The sequence below is a fragment of the Cottoperca gobio genome, chromosome 18 (genome assembly GCF_900634415.1).
Source record: "Cottoperca gobio chromosome 18, fCotGob3.1, whole genome shotgun sequence".
Classification (NCBI taxonomy): domain Eukaryota; kingdom Metazoa; phylum Chordata; class Actinopteri; order Perciformes; family Bovichtidae; genus Cottoperca; species Cottoperca gobio.
The window spans coordinates 2,339,477-2,357,549 of record NC_041372.1 but is presented as its reverse complement, the minus strand read 5'-3'; the positions used below and the strand labels follow the sequence as shown (position 1 = coordinate 2,357,549).

Here is an 18,073-nt window from a genome sequence, read left to right as displayed (position 1 = left end):
AACTGACAGCACACATACAAACTAAAGTGGGAACTATTAAGGAGGAAGGTTCATTTATCCCCCGGCCTTGTAAATGTATAAATAAATAAATACATAAAAGTTGTGACAGTGCTTGAACAAAAGGGTTCCACTAAACCAAACTCTTTTGTACTGAAGCTGCTGACTGACATTATATTGCACAATGTTCAATGTCTTTAAATATTTACACATTAAGTATTCATTTGTACAGAACTATATTCTTCAGGGTGCACAGCATTTTACATAAAGTAGGCTTACTCCGTTTAGTTTGATCCTGAAACTGTAAAACCTGTGTGTGTGTGTGTGTGTGTGTGTGTGTGTGTGTGTGTGTGTGTGTGTGTGTGTGTGTGTGTGTGCGTGTGCGTGTGTGTGTGTGTGTGTGTGCGTGTGTGTGTGCGTGTGTGTGTTCGTGTTCGTTTTTTTTATGTTCTGATGTTCTATCAATTTTGGTCTCTGTTTTGTTTAGTTTTTTTTTACAATAAATGTTAATTACATTACATCTTTTTTATTTTCAATGTATATTCTTTATATATTTAGTGCATTTATTCATGTAAACCAGTAGTCTGAGACATTGTTTACCGTTTAAAAGGGTGTTAGATCAAATTTGGTGATGATTAAGGGTTTTTGTGTTGATGTAAGAGCTGTTAAAACAGATTGGTCAAATTTGACCGGGAACACCAAAGTAAGGGGGGAGAAACGAACACAATAGGAGGGTTAATATACATAAGAGAAGAGAAGCCAGCTGAGATGCAGCTTTGAATAATCTCTGCCTCCCTCTAGTGGAGATAGTAAGTACTTACGTTCCCCCACAACTACAACGACTGGACAAATTCTTTGCACTAAAATGAAAATGTCAAACACTAAATACCCATATACATAGATTTTCATCTGAAAGAAAGAGTGGTTTGGGCGTTTAGTTACTCTCAATATACAATTATTTTAATAAAAAAGGTTCTACTCAAGAATGCAAATCATATTTTTGTTGAAATGGACAGGCTACATGATGTTTGATAGAAAGATGTGTTCTATCAAATCAAGACACCAGGTAATTCAAAATAAAGCATTCATCTGTTTCTCTATCTCTGTTATTCAATATTTCCATCAGTGCCTCCTGTATGTGTTAGGTATGGATAAATAAACCACATTTAAACTTGAGTATCCAAATAAATATGTTTTAGAAATATGTGTTTTATGTTTATCGCTCAAGGATAATTTCTCCCCTATCAATGCACCTAATATGTTAATATCCCTTATTTGTAATATTTGTATTTCATTTAAATGTCTGACTTATCTTTCTCCAAAATATGATCACAATATTTGTGCTCTTACTTTTATTCTGAAGGAAACCTTTAATTTACGTTTTGTTTGATAATTCTGCTCCAGTTTAGTTTAATTTTATAAAACTATGCAGTCCAGTGTTACATATTGAATAGTGATACATTATCATCAGAATTATTGCTCAAAACCCATTTTCTGCAACCATCATTTTATTTTCCACTACCGGAAGTCTACTTTTTTTCCACCCTCATTCCGCGCGACTTGACAGCAGAGCCAAAAAAAGTGACATCGTAGCCGGATCAACAAACGGGGGAGAGGCAGACAGGCAGCCTGTATCCTGGCGTGTTGTTTCATTATTCGGGATAATAATGCAGTCTTCCAAGAGGAGCGAAAGTGACTGGCAGGGGCTCGTGAGCGAGGTGAGTGCGTGAGGAAGAGCGTGAACTGAGCTGTGGCAGGGGCGGGATGATTTTACTGAAGCTCCCTTGTCCATATGGACCGAGCTTCGTTGTGTTAATACACCGAGGAGCTGTTTAACGTCACATAGAAACACCATCTTTTGCTAGACAGGCTGGCTAAAGATGGACGAAGAGGTAAACATGTTCTTCTGTCAGGCCGCCTGCCAGCACGAGCCTTTGGGTTGGGAAGCAGCCTCCAAACACGGCTGCACGCGCCTGATGTGACACCTGTGGGGCTGCATCTACTTGATAACATTGCTTGAATAAATGTATTCAAATCTATTAAGAATAGGATTCGACTCATTAAATAGATAAATAGATTTGTATGAACACGTAGGCACATTTTTATGGCTGCACAATGTGAGAACAATATGTGATGTGAGATAACATTGTTGAATAACGCGATAACGATATTAACTTACCTGCGATAAATAAACGGATATTAAAGTGAAGCCTTCTCAGTTTTCTGCTGCTTTCAATATACTGCTAAAATACAACATTGCTTGATGAATAAAAAGAAAGGAAAATATTTACAACTTTCTTTTATTGAACAACTTGAGCATGGAACACAAAAGGCACCAATATTAATATATTTATTTTAAAATGCCGTTTTCAACTGATACTATCTTTCAACCAGAGAGAGACCAAAACAAAAAGTAGCAACACCACACTGTAAAAATACTGCATTGTACATGAGTAAAAGTATGTAATTATACAAAGTAAAAGAACTCAATGCAGACTGTTACACTATTATATATTGTATAATTAGATTTTTATTACTCGTGCAATAATGTAAAAGCATGATTTTAATGATGTTGGTTGAGGTGGAGTGTATTTTTTACTATTTTGAATCAGACTAATTATTTTTTCATTAAAGTTTAATCTGCTGATTACGTTTTTCCATTAATTGATTGATTGTTTGATTTGTAAAAAGTGACACCTCACAATGTTTGTTTCTTCCAACTAACAGTACAAACCTCACAATAATTATTATTTTTAAAACAATAAAATGATTAAAAGGAAAACCAGCAAATCTTAACATTTGAGAAGCTGGAACCCCAAAATGTTTTTGCATGAAAAATGACAAACAATTATCAAAAAACGTTGCGTTTATATTTAAACTTTGCATGTGTTTTTCTGTGCATAAATCTTCATTTGTAAAGTAACTAGTAAATAAATCTGTCAGTTAATTGTGGTGCAGTAAAAGTACAATATTCCTTTCTGAAATGTAGTCGATGTAGAAAATGGCTTGAAAAGTATCAAGTAAACTACATCAAAATTGTACTTAAGTGCAGTACTTGAGTAAATGTACTTAGTTACATTCCACCTCTGGTCCTGACAGAAAACAGTAATATCATCACCTTGAGTTTAAGAGAACTGTTATGAGCATGTTCACTATTCTTCAATGTTTTATAAACCATAGATAAGTATTAGTTGCAGCTTTAAAGAAGAGATTAGCTACACACCACACTACAAGCTCGACTACACACACTGCACATTCAGCTCCGTGGCAGCAGCTGCTATTTAATTTGGTTATGAGCTGGTCTGACGGCTATCAAGGTTTGCTCTGCTGCGTCTGCTGCGTCTTATCTACACGTTAAACTCCAGTGTGTGTTTTTCCACCTGTAGGGAACTGGCTGGGGTTGGTATCATTTGCACAGTAGAGTGATTTCCGTCCCAGTTGGAAACTATAAAGCCAAGAAGCTGGATGATACAGTTGGTGATACGATATATGGAGGTTTCAAACTGTGGTCCTGGAATTAACACGTGAAGCTCGACAGTGTCACAAATTAAGGAGGGTAAAGATGCCCCAAGAAATCTCAGAATGCCCCAAACAAAAGCTGTGACCGAGGAGCAAGAATGGCCCCCAGGATTTTGGGAGTGACAGCGGGCGACTGACCCTAACCTCTGTAACAGCAGCAACAGAAAGTTTCCTGTTCCAGCAGCAGTAAATTCATCAAATGCATTGCCCCATATCGCTATTTTCCAAGCTACTGAAGCTGTCATACCCTAAATAAAAAGGTTTTGCGTGATTTTGCAAAGGTTTCTTGGGAGAGTGCAAAAACCTGGAGCAGCAATAGGATGCATTTTATTTACCTATGTTGACACACGGTCTGCATTTAAATCTGGCCTCATGCATCCCATAATACCGCCGCTCTCTGCTCTGTCCTTGTGTGTTTGTTGTAGTTCCTGGTGTGTAAACGGAAGCTGGAGAGTAAGAAAGAGGCTCTGCTCATTCTGTCCAAGGAGCTGGATACCTGCCAGCAGGAGAGAGACCAGTATCAGCTGATGGCCAACCAGCTGAGGGAGCGGCACCAGGGGCTGAAGAAGAAGTACAGGGAACTCATAGTGAGTGGACTGTGCACAGTATTGTCTTTACAAGTACTAATGAAGCTATCAGTCAAGTTACAACAGTTTAAATGTTATATTTGAGTGGATCCACATCACGGCCGTGATGTTTACATGTGATTACATACATGCAATGTTCTCACTCATGGAAAGGACCTTGGTGGAGGTCTGGGTCCAAGTTCTAGTTTAATTATGCAACTCTCTTTTCATATTTTAGGATGGTGACCCCTCTTTGCCACCAGAAAAACGCAATCAAGTAAGTTTTGGATGATTTTATTACAGACATTAAAGCTTAAAGTATTTGCCTTGAGTGTAAAGTTTAAACTCTTTTGGTTCGTTTAGTTCGGTGAAAATGATATGAGTTCACATCCAATATCTCCATGGACACACAACCTCATAATACCAAATAGATCACATGTTCACACTTCTTATGAGACGTACACACTGATAATTATGGGGAGGATAAATGTGTCCTGTAGGACTGGAATTGAAGAAGTTGGCTGCTGAATTGAATTATTAATTAATTAATTATTAATATAATTCAGTCATAGTACCAAAGAATAAGACATCAATATAAAAACTAAGTATGTGCCCCTCCATACACAATCAGTCATTTACACAAAGGTTTAAAATAAAACAAATAAGAAAATAATTATAAAAATAATTATAAATAGAAAAAATAACAAAATAAATACTATAACATAATATATTTAATTAATGAATATGGTTCAAAACGACTTCATGAAAAAAAAAAAAAAGGGAAAGGAAAGGAGAGACCCTGCCCGGAGGAAGCCCGGGGCCCCCGTCTGGAGCCAGGCCCAGAGGGAGGGCCCGACAGCGAGCGCCTGGTGGCCGGGTTTGCCACGGAGCCCGGTCGGACACAGCCCGAAGAAGCTACGTGGTGCCTCCCATCCATCCATCCTGTGGGCCCAACACTCATAGGAAAAACCGCTGGGGTCGGGTGCACTGTCCCACGGGTGGCAGTGATGGTCAGGGACCTCGACGGACCAGACCCGGGCAGCAGAGGCTGGCTCTGTCGACGTGGAACGTCACCTCTCTGTGGGGGAAGGAGCCGGAACTAGTGCGGGAGGTGGAGCGCTACCAGTTGGATCTGGTGGGGCTTACATCTACGCACAGTCTTGGCTCTTGAACCGTACTCCTGGATAGGAGTTGGACTCTATTCTTCTCCGGAGTTGCCCAAGATGTGAGGCGTCGGACGGGGGTGGGGATACTCACAAGTCCCCGGCTGAGCGCCGCTACGTTGGAGTTTACCCCAGTGGATGAGAGGGTCGCCTCCCTACGCCTTCGGGTTATGGGGGGGGGGGGAAACTGTGACTGTTGTTTGTGCCTATGCCCCAAACCGCAGTTCGGAGTATTCGGCCTTCTTGGAGACCCTGAATGGAGCCCTGCAGGGGGCTCCAGTAGGGGACTCCGTAGTCTTGCTGGGAGACTTCAACGCCCACGTGGGAAACGATGGAGACACCTGGAGAGGCGTGATTGGGAGGAATGGCCTCCCTGATCTAAACCCGAATGGTCGTTTGTTGTTGGACTTCTGTGCTAGCCATGGAATGGCCATAACAAACACCATGTTCGAACATAAAGATGCTCATAAGTGCACGTGGTACCAGAGCACCCTAGGCCAAAGGTCAATGATCGATTTTGTAATCGTATCATCTGATCTGAGGCCGCATGTTTTGGACACGGAGTTGTCAACTGATCACCATCTGGTGGTGAGTTGGATCAAGGGGTGGGGGAAGACTCTGGACAGACCAGGTAAACCCAAACGGGTAGTGCGAACTGGGAAAGTCTGGAGGAAGCCCCTGTCCTGGGGATCTTCAACTCACACCTCCGGCGGAGCTTTACAGACATCCCTGTGGAGGTTGGGGCCATTGAACCTGAGTGGGCGATGTTCAAAACCTCTATTGCTGAAGCTGCGGTGATGAGCTGTGGTCTCAAGGTCTTAAGTGCCTCAAGGGGCGGTAACCCTCGAACACCGTGGTAGACCCCGGTGGTCAGGGAAGCCGTCCGACTGAAGAAGGAGTCCTTCTGGGTTATGTTATCCGGGAGGACTCCGGAAACAGTTGCAGGGTACCGAAGGACTAGAAGGGCGGCAGCCTCTGCCGTGTCAGAGGCAAAGCAGCGGGTATGGGAGAAGTTCAGAGAAGCTATGGAGAAGGACTTTTGGTCGGCACCAAGGTGCTTCTGGAAAACCATCCGGCACCTCAGGAGGGGGAAGCGAGGTACCATCCAAGCTGTGTACAGCAAGGGTGGGACCCTGCTGACTTTGACTGAGAAGGTTATCAGGCGGTGGAAGGAGCACTTTGAGGAACTCCTGAATCCGACTAACACGCCCTCTATGGTAGAGGCAGAGCTGATGGGGGATCATCGTCAATTTCCCTGATGGAAGTCACTGAGGTAGTCAAACAACTCCACAGTTGCAAAGCCGCAGGGGTTGATGAGATCCGTCCAGAAATGCTGAAGGCTTTGGGTGTTGAGGGGCTGTCTTGGTTGACACACCTCGTCAACATTGCGTGGAAGTCTGGGACAGTGCCTAGGGGGTGGCAGACCGGGGTGGTGGTTCCCCTATTTAAAAAGGGTGACCATAGAGTGTGCGCCGGAGAGTAGTGGAAGGAGGGTTCGGCCTGTAGTCGAACCTCTGATTGAAGAGGAACAATGCGGATTCCGTCCTGGTCGTGGAACAACGGACCAACTCTTCACTCTCGCAAGGATCCTGGAGGGGGCCTGGGAGTACGCCCATCCGGTACATGTGTTTTGTGGATCTGGAGAAGGCGTATGACCGGGTCCCCCGGGTGATACTGTGGGAGGTGCTGCGGGAGTATGGGGTGAGGGGGTCACTTTTGAGGGCCATCCAATCCCTGTACGCCCAAAGCGAGAGTTGTGTCTGGATACTCGGCAGTAAGTCGGACTCGTTCCCAGTGAATGTTGGCCTCCGCCAGGGCTGCTCTTTATCACCAATCCTGTTCGTGATTTTCATGGATAGGATATCGAGGCGTAGTCGTGGAGGAGAGGGGTTGCGGTTCGGTGGCCTGAGGATCTCATCGCTGCTCTTTGCAGATGATGTGGTCCTTATGGCATCATTGGTCTGTGACCTTCAACAGTCACTGGATCGGTTCGCAGCTGAGTGTGAAGCGGTTGGGATGAGGATCAGCACCTCAAAATCTTAGGCCATGGCTCTCAGCAGGAAACCGGTGGATTGCCTACTCCGGGTAGGGAATGAGCCCTTACCCTAAGTGAAGGAGTTCAAGTACCTCGGGGTCTTGTTCGCGAATGAGGGGACGATAGAGCTAGAGATTGGCCGGAAAATCGGAGCAGCGGGGGCGGTACTGCAGTCGCTTTACCGCACCGTTGTGACAAAAAGAGAGCTGAGCCAGAATGCAAAGCTCTCAATCTACTGGTCGATCTTCGTTCCTACCCTCACCTATGGTCATGAAGGCTGGGTCATGACCGAAAGAACGAGATCACGGGTACAAGCGGCCGAAATGGGTTTTCTCAGACGGGTGGCTGGCGTCTCCCTTAGAGATAGGGTGAGAAGCTCAGCCATCCGTGAGAGACTCGGAGTGGAGCCGCTGCTCCTTTTACGTTGAAAGGAGCCAGTTGAGGTGGTTCGGGCATCTAGTAAGGATGCCACCTGGGTGCCTCCCTAGGGAGGTGTTCCAGGCACGTCCAGCTGGGAGGAGACCCCAGGGAAGACCCAGGACTCGGTGGAGAGATTATATCTCGTCACTGGCCTGGGAACGCCTCAGGATCCCCCAGTCGGAGCTGGAGGATGTGGCCCGGAGAAGGGAAGATTGAGGTTCCTTACTGGAGCTGTTGCCCCCGCGACCCGACCCTGGATAAGGGGGAGACGATGGATGGATGGATATACAATACATTAAGAGATTCTTGTAAATTGGTTGTAGAAAATAGTTATTGTCGAATTAATATTTGAAATAAATAAATATTTTACCTATAGTTGAGACTATGGTGATCATTTAATGTTGTATTTTCTTTTAGCTCATATCTGCCCATACATCTCATAGAATACTGTATTTTTGTTAAGACTTCAAATGTCAGCGTCACACATTTCCACTGACTTTACTTTTTGGCTCTGATTTTGCTGATATCAAATGAGAAATCCACCATATCCAAGACATAGTTGTGTTGTGTTTTTGCTCAACATAATCATTAATCTTTGTCGTCCTTGCAGTCGTTTGATCCTCAAAATCAATTTTGTGTGATGTGTTTGATGATGCACGATCCATTCAAGAGCTGTTCACAGGTGTTTCTGCATGTTCACTATCTTTTTTTGTCTTCAACACAGGCATGAAACGTGGCATTGTGTTGGCCGTTAAAGTGTATTTTATTATTCATTACAGGCTTTTGAATTCCAATTCTCTTACAACAGTACAAGATGATGCGTTCTCAGGCCTTTCACATCTGGAGTATCTGTAAGTTCTTCTATTGTTTCTTCTATTATTGGCTTTAATTGAATCAGTTGTAACTAGTTTAAACGGCACACTTTAATCTAACGTACCATAATAGTCTTCTAGTGCAAGTCAATGAGGCCCTCTGCTGGTCTAACTTGTACTCTCACAGAATCACCACTTATTCACCAACAACCAACTTCTAAAACAAAATAATTACAAATCTTTATTACTATTGTTGCATTTAGCAAAATACTGTATTTATTAAGGTTTATTATACTCCATCCTGACATTTCACAATGAGTTCTATGAACGATTTTAAACATTTGTTCAGCAAATATATGTAACATTGATACACAAAATGACAGTTATGTTAAATGTTATGTTAAATATGCAAATGAGAAGACATGTAATAGAAGCAAAGTAGCCAAAACTCTAACATGCAAATAAAAACACAATGTTTTTTCCTGTAGTTATTTAAGTGAATGAGATTCTTATCACTAACATGCTCTGTTGTTATTTCCCACAGGTTCATTGAGAGCAATAAGATGGAGACTGCATCCAGTAATGCGTTCAGAGGACTCAGGGACTTGACTCACTTGTATGTTGCAACATCTAAAATCATTCCTGAATATTGTTCAAACGTCTCATTTGTAATATTTATTTATTTATCATTTTTTAATATGGAGCAATTGTGAACCATAGTAAGTGATGCTAAATAATTCCCTGTTTTATTAGGATTAAGGGGAACGTGTCAAACATTAATGGAGATATATATTAGACTGATATTAAGGTTTTTAATGCCATACTTTGACTTCTGCACAATATATGTGAATATAGTTGTAATATTCTGAAAAGGTGCCGTTTCCTGTCCTGATTCATTCTGTTGTTTCCAGGTCTTTGGCAAACAACAACATTAAAGCGTTGCCCAGGGACGTCTTCATTGACCTGGACTCACTGATAGAGCTGTAAGTGTGTCCCTCAGTTTAATGTTTTCTTCTTCATAATCAGTGTCAAACATGTATCCTGGTCCCGTGCATTTCTTCTAAGGTGCGTTCTATCTACTGTTGCTCTGCAATGATTGACAATACTTGTCTTCTGCAGGGACCTGCGAGGCAATGCCTTTGAATGTGACTGCCGTGCTAAGTGGCTGATGACGTGGCTGAAGAACACCAACGCCACAGTGTCGGATGTCGTGTGTGCTGGACCAGAGGACATGAAGGACAAGCGCCTCAATGATATGAACAGTCTGCACAACGAATGCATTTCAACGGGTGAGAAACACCTGAGCCAGCTGGTCTTAGTTCTGGGATCAGTATCAGGCAACTCAACCGGGTCATCTGAAGAAGTGTAAAGCAAAAAGCCAAAGTGTAGTTTGCTCAGTTTGTCGTCTATATGATGCGGCTTTTCTTTTAGAAATGTTTTAGTTTATGAGAATTTGACATTCAGAATGTTTCCACAGATTTCGTCCTCCATCAGTCCGTGGCATCTGAGTCTCTGTCTGTGGACACGTTCAGCTATAAGAACGATGTCTACGTGACGATCGCTGCTCCCAGCGCAGAGAGCTGTATGGTTTTCCAATGGGACCACATAGAAATGAACTTCAGGACTTATGATAACATCACAGGTACGACGATGCTTTAAGGCGAGACATTAACATAATGTTTTGCTTCCATAACGCGTCTTCATTCAGACCAGTGGAAAGAAAACATCCAAAATACACATGAAGCTGTTCATTTAACTAACTTTGTCTATTAATTATGGTAGATTTCTCCTCAGTCCACCATACATTAACATTAGATAATACTTATTTAAACACAACATTTAAGAAAACTTGTAATACAAAAATGAATCACCTTAGTTTAAGTAATGAACTGCTGTTTTCTGTTAGTATGTTTACCCCTTTCACCTGTAGTGTCTCCCCACTGTCTCAGAAGGCCCTGTTTGAGTTTTACACTCATGTTATTGGCCTGTTTATTTCCTTTTCCCTGCCCTACAGGTCAGTCCATTGTGGGCTGCAAGTCAGTTGTCATCCAGGACCAGGTGTTTGTCATCGTGGCTCAGCTCTTTGGTGGTTCCCACATCTACAAGTTTGATGAGGACCAAAGCAGGTTCAGCAAGTTTCAGGACATTGAGGTGTCCAAGATCTCCAAGCCCAATGACATTGAAGTATTCCAGATCGGCTCTGACTGGTTCTTTGTGATTGCTGACAGTTCAAAAGCCGGCCTGTCCACCCTCTACAAGTGGAACGATAAGGGCTTTTATTCATACCAGTCGCTGCATGAGTGGTACCGCGACACAGATGCAGAGTTCCTGGACTTGGATGGGAAGGCCCACCTTATCTTGGCAAGCCGCTCACAGGTGCCTGTGATCTACCAGTGGAGTCGGAGCAACCAGAAGTTTGTCCTTCAGGGCGAGATCCCTCACATGGAGGACGTTGTAGCTGTAAAGCACTTCCGGATCAAGGAGGAACTCTACCTGGCTATGACGCGCTATATTGGTGACTCCAAAATCCTGCGTTGGGGTACCAAACAGTTTGCCGAGGTCCAGGCCTTGCCATCACGAGGCTCCATGATCCTCCAACCGTTTTCCTTCAAAGAGCGTTACTATCTGGCGTTGGGAAGCGATTACACCTTCTCGCAGATCTACCTGTGGGATGATGAGAACAAACTCTTTGACCGCTTCAAGGAGGTGTACATCCAGGCTCCGCGCTCCTTCACTGTGGTTTCCACTGACCGCAGGGACTTCATCTTCACCTCCAGCTTCAAGGGAAACACACAGATCTTTGAACACATCATCATTGACTTGAGCTTGTGAGGGGCTCCGCTTCATTGTCCCTCCTGCAATCGAACGTCTTCCACTGAAAAGATACATTTGTGAATGGAAAAGAAAGGAGCAGAAAAGACTTAATGAACTGTCAAATATCAATTCCTCCATAAGTTTCTGTGGCGAATACGAGCTGGGTCAAGTGGTGTTTAGAATCCTTTTAGTTTTTAAGGTTTCTTGACTTTCTTAATGGCCTTGTCCATCTGTTCTCATGGTCTCTCTTTCAGAGACTCTCCCATTTCACTAAGAGGGTGGACAATTGTACAAGGAGGCTGGTATTCTCCTAAAAATCCAGCTAACATTCCTGAGGGTGGAAAGATTTGACGTATAATTTGATCTATTTGGATCCATCTATAGGTTTAGTATCCCCTGTGTTAATGGTTTTATACCCCAAATAATACACACCAGGACCTGAGAGAAAAATAATATTACTAATTCTGTTTTTGGGGCATGTAACGGGTGTGGTTGCTCATGCCGCTCATACCTGTGGTAATGTACAGTTTGTTGCCTTATCAGCACTGGGTTCTGTGTTCTGATGGGCCCAGAGTGCCTCCCTCTGGCCGTGATAAAGTATCACACCCCTTTGCTTTTTCCATACAGGGAATGTCTTGAAAGCACAAACCTTTAATTACGTACCCGAGACCCCAACCCTTAGAGCGTAGTTGTTAGGTGGACAATGTTACTGTAGGTGCTATAGATTATACTGCGTACAGTAAAAAGAAAAGAAACAGTTTGTTCTTTTAGGAGGTGAAATATTCAGGACTGGATATAGCTAATTCCTTTTTCAACAAACACGTGAATGAAATAACCTTTTAGTCCAGACGAAGATAGAAGCTCTTTTTATCCATTTAGAGTTCCAGTGATGTCAGGGAAATAAACATACTTATACGTTTGAAATAATAACAACAGTTGTTGTTCTACTGACATAATTTGACTTTTCTTTTTCGAATATATATATATAAAAAATGAAAGAAACGGCTCCTCACCGCAGAAGTCATTAAGTCAAGCAAATAAATTTGACAAAAAGATGTCATTTGTCCACAAATGAAGGAAACAATGTTGATGTAAATATATTCACAAGTTGAGAGGCTTTTTCTGTCTGTCATTCTCTTCTTACTAATACTGAATGTTGACTTACAAGCTACAAAATGTACAAAAAACATGGACTGCAATGCCACTACCTGTTTGTCACACAAAACCTGAACGGATCTTTGAACTTACTTTTAAAAAATAAAACGTTACTACAGCTTGCAAGCGCATGACATTCAAAAAAGGGTGTTTGCCAAATTCTTTTTAAATGAACCTAACAAACGCCGAAGTCTTAAAGTGCTTCTACTCATTACGTGAACGTTATTGTAATTAAAAATGTAAAAAGCATACTGGAATATGAAAGCTTTACAACATGCAGATTCTTTTGTATGATTTTGTTTTAAGCATATTGAATGTTACTCAAAATATACTGTAAATTTAATCAGTTGGGTATCAAAATAAATGTGTCAACGTACGATTGTAAGATGTGTTTTATCACTCATCGGTCATCAGGATCTTAAAGCGAGAATACATATTTTATTATGATGAAATTAGTCAATGTGAAAGGGATATATAATAATGACAAAGTAAATTATCCAATGACTGCAGTCCCTCCTCAGTTCTATCGAGCGTTTTAGCATCTTTTAGCTTTGTTTTGGTTTATGAGATGCAACCAAGCAGCAACTTCCGGGTCTGAAAAGTGAAGCCAATGTAGAAGAGGCTTAAACCTGCAAGAAGTCAGAGTGTATAGAAGTCTATGAGAAATTTTTTATGCTCATCTCTTGATTTATTACCTCAGTAAATATTTTGCTGATGGGTTTGTCTCAATCTGTAGTTTCAAGTCTTCTTCAACACATGTTCATTTAGTAAATGATGTCCCTTTTTTATATAAAAACAGACGATGAAGCAGGGTCTGCTTTAGGGCGGGGCTACCTTGTGATTGACAGGTTGCTTCCACTGTGTTGTCTGGTTCAGGTGTGGTCTGTGTTTTTGTTTTCAGTTTGTGAAAGTTAACTGTAACATTGTTATACACAGTTTAAGGATGCAGCAGGTGGGTATTTCAGAATTGTAAAATAATCAGTGTGACTGCGTAAGAGAAGCACACACATGTAGCCTTACTCTTATTCATAATCCATATTCATAGGTTATTTGATGTCATAATGAATATTATTTAGTAACACAATATTTCAACCTTTTACCTGAAGGACCAAATATTATTAAAAGGCCTTTCACAGCTGTGCACATTCAAAGTTGATTTCTGGTTTCTAGACTGAAAAACAATCGAAATGCTGAGCAGGAATGAATTTCTTCACAGGAGAAATGTTCTGGGGATGGATCCTTCAAATAGTGGAAAGATGAGGTGACTGCAACAAAACCCAACTAGTTTGTATTCCTGAACCTCATCGCTAAGTATAACTAACAAACGTTTGTCATCATAGTTTCCACCAGAGTTGGTGCAGAAGTTGGATGGCAGGAAGAAATCATTCCCTGAAAACATGTTGGGATTCATACGAAACCTCCAGGAGCACCAGTAAATCCAGCTGATTTAAAAATGATGAAGAATAAAGTCTTCCTCAATGTCATATCACAAAGTTCCTCCTGCAGAGATGTAGATCAACTGTAACTTTTCATTCCCCTGAGCTCCACAAACATTTATTAACTGTTTTCCCCCCACTGCTTTACTGATTTCTTGGTGTGAGTTTAATCCTCTCTCCCTTTGCTTAAAAACTGATCTATATCACCAATGTCACCTCCTTTACTTTACATCTGAACAGAAGTGTTCCCAAGAGAAAGCTGCACCACCGAATATGTCCCGTTTATTTATGGCCACTATCTGGCATCTCTCTAAGTCTCGAATCAAAACTAACTTTGTGGCTGGTAGCTGAAATCATTTATTGGCCAGACAGGTTTCTTACCAGCCAAGAATAATACATTTGCTTTTTACTCCTGTAATTATCTATTATTACTATTTAGCATGTCATCTTGGTCTCAATCAACATTATAGTGAGTGCAGTAATAATAGTAACTAACTATGTAGACATATTATTTCAACAGTTTCAACACTAAAGTGTAACACATTTGAATTGACAGATTCAATGCCTTAAATGCAAGAACATTTTTTATTGAGATGTTCAAGAATACAAGAAACAATACAATACAATACAATACAATACAATACAATACAATACAATACTATAGAGGGCAGAGCACCTCACACAGTGACATAGTGAACTTCTAGTGATGTTGTGGCAGTTGGGTGTAGTAACGGAGCTGTGCTCCGGAGAGTCGGGATTAACTGGGCTGGATATCAGACTGAGTGCAGTAGTCAGTGTAATGGTCTCCTGGTCGGGACCTCTTGGTTGGTCCGGGTGACAAGGAGGACACTGTGCTAATCCAATGCGGAGTTGAGTGAAGAGGGAAAAGGCAATAAACTGTGGCTTGAGAATTCTCTGGTCTGTCGGTCCTTGTTCAGGCGCCGATTATGGAAGTCCCCTGTCCACAGTTGGCTGGCTGTGGACAGGAGAGTGGCTCCTGAACAGGGACTGACGGAAGAGAGAATCACTCGGCGTCTTCAGGCAAACTGAAACAGTTCACTTGCTGCACTTCACCTGTCGCTCCGTCACTCGACTCTGCTCTGGATCAGCCCAACGTTGCTCCTCGTAAACCCAGACCGAGCCTTCTACTAAAGATCCAAAATCAAATCAAATCAAATTTATTTGTATAGCCCCACATCACAAATTCTACATTTGTCTCAGTGTGCTTTACAGACTGTACAGGTTACGACACACTCTGTCCTTAGACCCTCGCATCGCACAAGGAAAAACTTCCTAAAAGAAACCCCAAAATTAAAGGGGGAAAAATGGAAGAAACCTTGGGGAGAGCAACTGAGGAGGGATCCCTCTCCCAGGACGGACAGACGTGCAATAGATGTCGTGTGTACAGGATAAACAACATAGTACCAATACAACATTTGACAGAAATTATGTTGTGTTGGAAAAGACAAAGACAAAACAAGGGTCCCAGCATGCATTGTGGCACTGACTACTTGATTCTGTCCAGGGGTCTTAACCCCAGCTAAACCGCTCTCCAGCAGACGCCGTTGTGACCACAGACATCATATTTGTTCTTTACGTCAAGTGAGGTGAGGGTCTACACACTCTACGCACTAGTCTACACAGCCGCAGCCGCAGCTGCAGAATGTTCTTTTGGCCCATGAGAGGAAGCGCTTGAAGAAGTTTTTCTTTTTGTTGCTCTTCTCCCGCTCTTGCTTTGTGTCGTCTGAAAATCAAAAGGACATTTTAATGATTCTGCTGTCCATGTTAGAATCAACAACAATGTGAGAGACCTTAACAATTCAGACAGTGGGGGTGAGCATTCTTTTACCATCTGTGGAGGCAGTGACTGCAGGGTGCTCCTCTTCCACGCTACATTCCTCAGGTGAGCTTTCAGGTGGAGTGGCTACTCTCTCTACCTCCATGGGGGGATCCACTGGACTGTCGTTGGAAAGGACAGCCAATGGGCTGGAAACATGCATACAGTTATTATACGGTTCCCTTATCTGCTCTAATGATGGCCCCTCTTCTCTATTCTCTCCTCTATCTGACATTGTTAAAGGAAATCATCTCACCTAGCTTCACGTGGCTGCACGTTCTCCTCAGTCCACTGGCGTGCAGCATTCAGGTGGTGCTGGCTGCACCATGATGACACCAGGAGGGAGAGTTGGTGATGTTGGTTCCCAAGTTGTGCTTGTGTCATCCATGCTGTGGAATTAAGATACATGCAGTTAATCAATGGTTGTTTCATCCCAGCTGAGGAGGAACTCATCCATCTGTTACTTTTCTTTGAAAAGAGATAAATGTAGCCAACTAAATGAAATAACATGCTAATGATGATTAGGGTTAGGGTTATTAAAATTATACGGCTTCCTTATCTGCTCTAATGATGGCCCCTCTTCTCTATTCTCTCCTCTATCTGACATTGTTAAAGGAAATCATCTCACCTAGCTTCACGTGGCTGCACGGTCTCCTCATCCCAGCAGCTAACGAGTCTACATGGTGCTGGCTGCACCTTCATGACACCAGGAGAGAGAGTTGGTGAAGTTGGTTCATCACGTGGCTGCACGGTCTCCTCATCCCAGCAGCTAACGAGTCTACATGGTGCTGCCTGCACCTTCATGACACCAGGAGGGAGAGTTGATGAAGTTGGTTCATCAAGTGGCTGCATGGTCTCCTCATCCCACCAGCTAAGGAGTCTACATGGTGCTGGCTGCACCTTCATGACACCAGGAGGGAGAGTTGATGAAGTTGGTTCATCAAGTGGCTGCATGGTCTCCTCATCCCACCAGCTAAGGAGTCTACATGGTGCTGGCTGCACCTTCATGACACCAGGAGGGAGAGTTGATGAAGTTGGTTCATCAAGTGGCTGCATGGTCTCCTCATCCCACCAGCTAAGGAGTCTACATGGTGCTGGCTGCACCTTCATGACACCAGGAGGGAGAATTGGTGAGGTTGGTGCAGCACGTGGCTGCACATTCTCCTCATCCCACCACCTAACGGTTTTAGGTGTTGCTCTTTTCACCAACATGATACCATGAGGGAGAGTTGGTGAGGTTGGTGCAGCACATGGCTGCAAGTTCTCCTCATCCCACCACCTAACAGTTTTGGGTGTTGCTCTCTTCACCAACATGATACCATGCAGGGAGAGCTGGTGAAGTTGGTTCATCACGTGGCTGCATGGTCTCCTCATCCCACCAGCTAACGAGTCTACATGGTGCTGGCTGCACCTTCATGACACCAGGAGGGAGAGTTGGTGAAGTTGGTTCACAAGTTGAGCTTGTGTCTCTCATGCTGTGGATTAAGATACATGCAGTTAATCAAAGGTTGTTTCATCCCAGCTGAGAAGGAACTCATCCATCTGTTACTTTTCTTTGAAAAGAGATAAATGTAGCCAACTAAATGAAATAACATGCTAATGATCATTAGGGTTAGGGTCGAAACTCGGCTCCAAGTATGAGATGGTATACACTTCCAGTTTCCTGAGTGATTAGATATTTACACAGCTAACAGACATATTTAGCATTATGAAAATAAGTTATCTAGGGCGTTCACAAACATTAGTTGATGTTAGCTGTTCATGTAAACACATCTGCATATTGCACATCGTAAATTTGACAAATCAAGTTCTCACACACTTTCTACATGAGGGAGAAATAAACAGGGACTTACCTGAATCACAGGAGATTTGTTCAATCAGTTGAAGTGATCAGTTGAGTTTGTTAAGAAGTTTGTGGAGTTGAGAAGTAATGATGTTCTCTGTCCGATCGTCCAAGTTAAAGTGACAAATGGGCACAAGCAGCCTGAACTTGTGATATGAGTTCTAGAATTGTATGTCATAGCTCATTCTAATGTCCTGTTCTAAAGTTCCGATGCCTTTGTAGTAATACACATAGTTCCAAATTATGCTAATGAGGTATTCATTCAAATTTAAAAAATATGAATTCCAGTTACTTAAGTTACTTTTCTCAACCTTCAGAACAGGTGTCCAACTCATTTGAGTTCAGGGGCCACATGCAGTAAAATCACAGCACAATAACCTGTAAATAATGAAAATAAATGTCCCTTTGCTTTAGTGCATACGAGTACATTCTGAAAATGTTCACATTTAATGAACTATCTTTTTACAAAACATTAT

The 18,073-nt window shown here is 42.4% G+C and overlaps 1 protein-coding gene across 3 annotated transcripts; it reads left to right on the top strand.

The window, feature by feature from the left end:
* The first annotated feature begins 1,560 nt into the window (after positions 1-1,560).
* On the top strand, positions 1,561-12,858 carry LOC115023846 (leucine-rich repeat LGI family member 2-like). Of its 3 annotated transcripts, none has more exons than XM_029455153.1 (9): positions 1,561-1,715; positions 3,942-4,103; positions 4,321-4,359; positions 8,509-8,551; positions 9,057-9,128; positions 9,424-9,495; positions 9,632-9,801; positions 9,990-10,154; positions 10,527-12,858. In XM_029455153.1, exons 5-9 carry the CDS (start codon positions 9,076-9,078, stop codon positions 11,342-11,344), a joined length of 1,278 nt encoding a protein of 425 aa, XP_029311013.1. In that variant the 5' UTR covers positions 1,561-1,715; positions 3,942-4,103; positions 4,321-4,359; positions 8,509-8,551; positions 9,057-9,075; the 3' UTR covers positions 11,345-12,858. The 3 variants fall into 3 exon arrangements, with proteins under 3 accessions (XP_029311013.1, XP_029311011.1, XP_029311012.1); XM_029455151.1 differs by having other exon boundaries at positions 8,480-8,551; XM_029455152.1 differs by lacking the exon at positions 8,509-8,551.
* Positions 12,859-18,073: the final 5,215 nt, after the last annotated feature.

Coding starts and splice junctions, on each gene's coding strand:
- LOC115023846 (XM_029455151.1), top strand. CDS start 4,322: ATGGTGACCCCTCTTTGCCACCAGAAAAACGCAATCAA. Junction 4,360..8,479: donor CACCAGAAAAACGCAATCAA/GTAAGTTTTGGA, acceptor TATTCATTACAG/GCTTTTGAATTCCAATTCTC. Junction 10,155..10,526: donor GACTTATGATAACATCACAG/GTACGACGATGC, acceptor CCTGCCCTACAG/GTCAGTCCATTGTGGGCTGC.